Source organism: Habropoda laboriosa, unplaced genomic scaffold (genome assembly GCF_001263275.1).
Source record: "Habropoda laboriosa isolate 0110345459 unplaced genomic scaffold, ASM126327v1 scaffold87, whole genome shotgun sequence".
NCBI classification, from domain to species: Eukaryota; Metazoa; Arthropoda; class Insecta; order Hymenoptera; family Apidae; genus Habropoda; species Habropoda laboriosa.
The window spans coordinates 521,005-527,934 of NW_017100209.1; the positions used below are offsets into that span (position 1 = coordinate 521,005).

The 6,930-nt window shown below is 35.5% G+C and overlaps 1 protein-coding gene across 1 annotated transcript; it reads left to right on the forward strand.

The window, feature by feature from the left end:
* Positions 1 to 958: 958 nt before the first annotated feature.
* On the forward strand, positions 959 to 4,997 carry LOC108570736 (protein smoothened). The gene is made up of 8 exons (XM_017932639.1): positions 959 to 970; positions 1,132 to 1,452; positions 1,810 to 2,250; positions 2,321 to 2,493; positions 2,618 to 2,958; positions 3,145 to 3,346; positions 3,449 to 3,619; positions 3,707 to 4,997. Exons 1-8 carry the CDS (start codon positions 959 to 961, stop codon positions 4,995 to 4,997), a joined length of 2,952 nt encoding a protein of 983 aa, XP_017788128.1.
* Positions 4,998 to 6,930: the final 1,933 nt, after the last annotated feature.

The following is a 6,930-nucleotide window of genomic DNA, read 5'->3' on the forward strand; positions in this document are numbered from 1 at the left end:
TGTTAAGGGTGCAAAATTGATATAGTCGTTAATTAACACCGTGAGCTCAGTAAATCTACGAAAATAAATCTTCCACCGATAAACCTTACACGCGACTATCGTTTGACAACTTGCATGTCTGTAACACCTGCGCTCAAAGGAAATGCTTGCAGAGGTCGACACAGGTAAAGATAATTGATAGATAAATTAGCGCTGGAACTTATGAAATTGCTCCACGTGTCTCGCACTTTTATTATATTATTTTTATCACATTTATTAACGTTGGTATTTCATCACTTGTCTCATTGGAAAACGTATTCTCTGTTGCTCTATATTGATTATGTAAATTAAGCGGCTTGTACGTCTTATCGTCCGGCTTATTAAATGATAATCAGATACCGTAGTAAATTTGTGTACAAAAAATTTCTATTAAAGAATATCCTTATAAATTCCTAAGTAAATTTAATTTCAAAGATGTCTACATTTTCTAATGCGTAATTTATCAAATGTCAATCCCATTGTCACAGTAATTTATAACACGTAAAATTACTATTAAATTACCATTTAATATCGAAAACCAGATAGATTCCACTATGAAGATTATAATAATTACGATAAAAATCATGTAATAATGTACATTATTAAAATTAAATCAATCGAACGAAACGTCCCTAAATTTCCCGCGTTCGGTGAGCAGAATATACTGCGCAATAACGATAGTTCTGCCACCAACGAGATATTCACAAAGCTGTTTACGGCCGTGCATTCAAACACCGGAAAGAGGTATGAGCAAGTTCATCGGGTTCGTCGTGGGTGGCCTGGAAGCGAACGCAACGTGTGTGTGGTCCGAGCGTTCGTATGCTGGATGCGGCTGTCGCGAGCGTAGAAGATGCAAGACGCTTTGTTCGAACGAACCGGAGAGGTTTCTCCGTGGCAGACTATAGTCGCTCAGGAAATAATTGGTGTGTAGTTTTGAGCGATGCGTCCGAAGGTACTATTTTTATTCACGAAATACTTTCTTTGTTTATCTCGGTGCGATACACGTGACGTTTTCTTCTTAATTGAACCGATAGCGTGCCGGGAAGGCGTGCATCGATTACGAAACTGTACAGTAATAACATTTTTTTTTTTAATGATATTAATTTTTTTCAGATGACGCTCCTGTTGATTTATTGTTTTCTGATTTTCCATCGTGTGTCGCCGGAGTTGACTCATGGATTTGCCGCGAATTCCAATGATGAAAACGATACATGGAAACACGATTTGGAGCTGAGTCCCAGACATAGGATTAAGGACTCCAGTTACCTGCTGGACAGGTATCCCATAAGAGAATTACCAACTGATTCCCTAAATTGCCATAGACCAGCAAAATGTGTGGAGATGCAGAGGAGTACATGTATGGGTACAAGATTGCCATATACCACTACCACATTGGATCTTATACCTGAACATGTAACTCAAGATAATACAGAGGTATATTATATTTCATATGTATTATAATAGGTATACTTCAGATATGTATATATATATATATTTAAAAATATGTTTCTTACTTCTTAAATTGAAAGAGGCAATTCTGTATAACTTTAAGTCACTTTCTCTTTTCCTTATTCTCTTGTCCTTATACCTGGTTTCCCAGGTCAAAGAGACCCTATTTAAAATTACCTCAGGTACTTCCTGCTTTGATTCTATTGTTTCTAAGCACTTTCTGCTACAGTGTGAATTTGTTTTCCTTATATTATTTAAGGTACATTTAACATTCAAAAAATATTGTTTTTAATATTGGCTTTTGTTTTTTAATTTTTATTAGATAATATATGTTTCTTTCAGGAAAAATTACATGTTTTACAAGCATTAAGACATATGCCAAAGTGTTGGGCAGTTGTTCAACCCCTTTTGTGCTCAATATTTATGCCAAAATGTATCAATGATACAGTGGACCTACCATCACAAGAGATGTGTAAAATGGTTTCAGGGCCCTGTAGAATTGTGTTTAATCACACAATATGGCCAAGTTTTGTTAAATGTGAAAATACAGAGTTATTTCCTAGATTATGCAAAAATGATATCAGAGAATTAAAGTTTAATATTTCTAGTAAATGCCTGAAACCATTAGTCCCAACTGATAATGCACTTGCTATCTTTGAAGGAGTTGAAGGTTGTGGAACACAATGCAATGACCCACTTTTTACACCAGATGAGCATAAACAAATTCATTCTTTTATTGCTTGGGCTGCAGGAATCTGTGGTTCATTTAATTTATTCACAGTTGTAAGTAATAATTATATGAATAAAGAATTACAGTCATATGATATTATGTTGCATTTATATAATATTCCAGATAACATTTTTAATTGATTGGAGAAGTGCAAATAAATACCCAGCTTTAGTTATATTTTATATAAATTGTTGTTTTATGGTATCTTGTATTGGGTGGCTAGCTCAATTTACACCAGGAAGCAGGGAAGTAATTGTGTGCAGAAAAGATGGAACTTTAAGAATGAGTGAACCAAGGTATTTTATGGTTATATAATGTGTGTAATAGTTTTCTGTGTAATTACATAGACTGTTTTTTGTTTAAGATCATTACATCATTAAGTCAGACATAAACAAACCTTGTGTACTAATGTATTTTCAGTGGAGAAAACTTATCATGTGTCGTAGTATTTGTCCTTGTGTATTACTCCCTTATGGCAGCTATGGTGTGGTTTGTCATTCTCACTTATGCTTGGCATATGAGTTTTCAAGCACTAGGCAAAATCCAGGACAGGATTGATAAAAAAGGGGCATACTTTCATTTAATTGCTTGGTGTTTACCACTTGTCCTCACTGTCACAATCATGGCACTAGGAGAAATTGATGGGAATAGTGTTACTGGTATATGTTTTGTGGGTTACACTAATCATGCAGTCAGAGCTTGGTTTTTGCTTGGCCCTGTGTTGATTGTCTTACTGGTTGGAGGATACTTCTTATCCAGAGGTATGTTTTAAATTTATATCTGTGTATTTAAACTTCCCATTTTTTACAATCTCTGTAATAAAATGTTTTTTGTATGCTTTCCTAAAGAATATAGTCTGTAAGTACTTTCCTAAGTGACAATATGGATTAAAAATTGAGATGCAAATTTAAATTCAATTCAACTAATATTATGATCAATAATTTCAGGATTAATTACGTTAATTCGATTAAAGATAAGTAGCCAAGAAATAATATCAGAAAGGGCTAGTTCAAAAATACGAGAGACTATTGTGCGCATGGGTCTATTTTCGATTTTCACTTTCGCTGCAGTTGTGGTGACGTTTTACTGCCATGTTTATGAATTCCAGCATTCTTGGGAATGGCGTCAAAGTTTTAGAAATTACATGATGTAAGAATATCATCGATATCTAATAAAGTTACAGTATATAACCGTATATCACTTTCTTATTGTAATATTTTCATCAATATTTTATTAATATTTTATCTACAGATGTGCAATAACGACCAAGTACTTGGACATCTCCGAATGTAAAATGGAGGTTCGACCGAGTGCAGCTAAAATGCAATTGCATTTACTTTCGCCATTTTTCGCCGGTATTCTCATGTCTTCATGGGTTTGGACCGGTTCAACTGTAGATACTTGGACCAGATTTCTTAGAAGGTAAGTTTCAACTCTTTCCTTTTATTTTTTTCATTTCAAATTTACCTTTACAACGAATATTGAGTAAATTTTAAGCTTATGTTTAAGGACTTTCAATTGCGAGACTGAAGAACCTATTAGACTGAAAAAACACAAAGTTATCGCTCAAGCATTTGCTAAACGGAAGACATTTAACAACGCTGGTCGATTGTCCATTAGCTTCCACAATACTCACGAGGATCCAGTTGGTTTAAATTTCGACCTAAACTCCGTCGCCTCTCAAGATTTCAGTTCGACATGGGCAGCTGCTTTACCAAAGCTAGTTACTCGTAGAGGAGCCCTCGTCGGTGGTACGACAGGCTCTGTATCCAGCAACAGAAGAAATTCCGTAGATTCTGAGATCAGTTTTAGCGTACGTCGAGTATCCGTGGAATCCAGACGAAACTCTCTAGACTCTCAAATATCAGTTCAAATAGCTGAACTGAAAACAACGCGAAAAGTCGCCAGCAGCTCACGCGGTCGACGCGGAAAACGGCGACGAGATTTTGGAAAATCAAGATCGGGCAAAGTGGGTCCATTGTTCAGAAGAGGTAGCACAACGTCACAAGAAAGTCAACTTGGTGCACAGATACTGTCAGCGTTAACCATAGGTGGCAATTCACGAGTACCGCCCATGCAAGTGCCTAACATGAAGAGACGATCTGCTAGTGCCGGTCTGGACGATCGTACCCTGAATCCCAAGTTGTTTGATGGAAAGAACGCAGGCATGCTTTTGCCATTTCTGTTTCCAGGACAAAGTGGCAGTGACGAGAACTTAAGCAGTGAGGAAAAGCGGCACCAAGGAATGTCAGGAAAGGACGTGGACGTGGAAGGTAGAAATATAGAGAAGGATGATCAAGACAGTGACAGCGATGACAGTCAGCCAGAGGAAGAAGCAAAGATGTTAGACCCAGAAGAACCGCAAGAACGCAGCAAGAGCAAAACCAGCAACAAGAGCTCTAAGAGTTACAGTCATGAAAGCGATAGACGAAGTAGAGAGGGTCGAAGGAGCAAATACTTGCTCCAGGACGAAACCATATTGAAGCATCTGTTTCAAGAGACCAGCGACATCAAATTGAAAAGCGACGCAGAGATAAAAGAGGTATACAGAAAAGCTGGAATAGGAAATCTTGCGTCTAGTCTAAGCTCATGTTGCCCTGAATTGACAAGACTCATGCAGTCTGACGGACAGACTGGCAACGCTCGAGAAATGGCGACGCAAACGTCGTTGCCGCTGGACATTTTAGAAATGGAGGAGTTGAAGCAAAGCATAGACGAGATTATCAATAATCGTCATTGTAGCTCGAAGGGAACGCAGATTTCACCGAAGTTGAACAAAAACAAAAATATTGTCACGTAACAGAGAGTTTTTTTGTTTCAAACTTATATACAAAAAATTAATCACAGCAAAGAGTAAGATTTACATTTTTTTTTTTTTTCGTTTACTCAGCCGAGTGATAATTGTGCTGACAAAAGTGTTCAGATATATTTTTTTTGTTTTGTGACTGTAGGTTTTTTCTTGTCTTTTTTTTATGTACTTGTGGTTACAGCGTTCCTTGAGGCAAAAAGCAAAATTGCGTGACAATTTAGCAGTGCCAAAATTTAACGAGATTTGTCGTGTTATTTACCAATAGGGACTGTATATTTGCAATGGTGCAATAGCATGGCTTCAATTGTATATAGTATGTTTAGAGTAACTTTGATTTTAGCAGTGCATATTATTACTTTTATATGTTTTATTATCGACCAAATTGCAATGTAATAAAAATATAATTGAATGAACTTTTGCGACGCTAGGAATATAAACATATTAGATATAATTTATGTATAATTCATTTTTTTTATACAGAACAATCTTATTCTATTTTTTGAACATTGATCTGCATGTTACAGTATTCTAAAAAAAAAAATGCATATCCTTCTGTACTTAGATTACATACAAATATTTTTTACCTATACATGAGTACAATTTGTTTTATCACTTTAGATTTATATTAATAATCTTCCTATCCACACGTCTTTCAAATAATTACAATAAATTCTGTAGTAATTCGAATAATTCTTTACTATATTACATTTTGCAGTGGAATATTCTAAATACAATATTTTATGCAAGTAGAAGCTTGAATTTTAATGAAAAAGATACAAGAGTTTGTAAAATGGGTTTCTAATGTATTCTAATGAAAAACAATACTTGTAAATTCAGAAAAGGATTTTATCTACAACGATATTTGCTTGTATTTTATAAAAGTTACTATTATAAAAAAATTCCTATCTACGTTATCTTAAAAAGTAACTGTCTTAAATAGAAATATTTCTAAAACATCCGTCTAAATGTCACAATACATCACGTTGAAACGATCTGTGTGAAAATTTACTCTACGGCTCGCTGACGTACATGTAATTATAGAAAAGGTCAACCCGTTATCGATAATTGATATTTTCCTTATACAGTTTAGCACAAATTTTCTCTATATTTCATCCCAAATTATCCCCGGAAAACGCCAACTACATCAACGTTGTACCTTTAAAATCATCCGATTTTATTTCTAGTTGCTCATAGTAGTCACAGATTTTAAAGATTCGCAGACACCTCGTAAAAATAACTTTTACTAATTTTCATTTCAAAAATGTGTTTTAACAAACCCTGTATATACCACCTGATTGACAAAGTATCTTATTCTTTTTCTTTTTTCGTTCACTATGAATGAGAATGTCGAACTAGATTTCACCAGCAAAGTCTGATCTATCACGAATGTGTAAAACAGCATTTCTCGCTACAATTATCTGCATTCTTCTCAGCATGAAAACCCTCGATGACAACGCCTCGATGAAAGGTACATACGTGTTAACGATTTCTCTGTTTGATCGGTCCCACAAAAGCACGCTCCTCTTGCTCGATTCGCCTCGCATCGTTACGCTTTCAAATCCGGTCCGATACTCTCGACTACGTATTTTTTCCCTATACTCGGCACAAATACAGCCGGACTTTAGTACTCGAGGAAAAACGGTTGTTTGCAGCTGTGTTTTTGATGATACACCCTCAAAACGCGGAACAATGCATCCATTCCACACACGTAACCACAGTTCGCTGCCTCTCTACATACATTTCTTTTTTTTTTGTTTTGTTTCTTTTCTTCTCTTTATACATTTGTTATTTGATTACTTCATTTTTGCTTTATTGCTAGAGTAATAAAGGTTTGTCGAACGTACGAAAAATGTGGTAGCTGTTGCATCGTGTGTACGTATGTCTGTTGTCCGTGTTTTTTTTCCTTTTTCCATATGATTGTTTG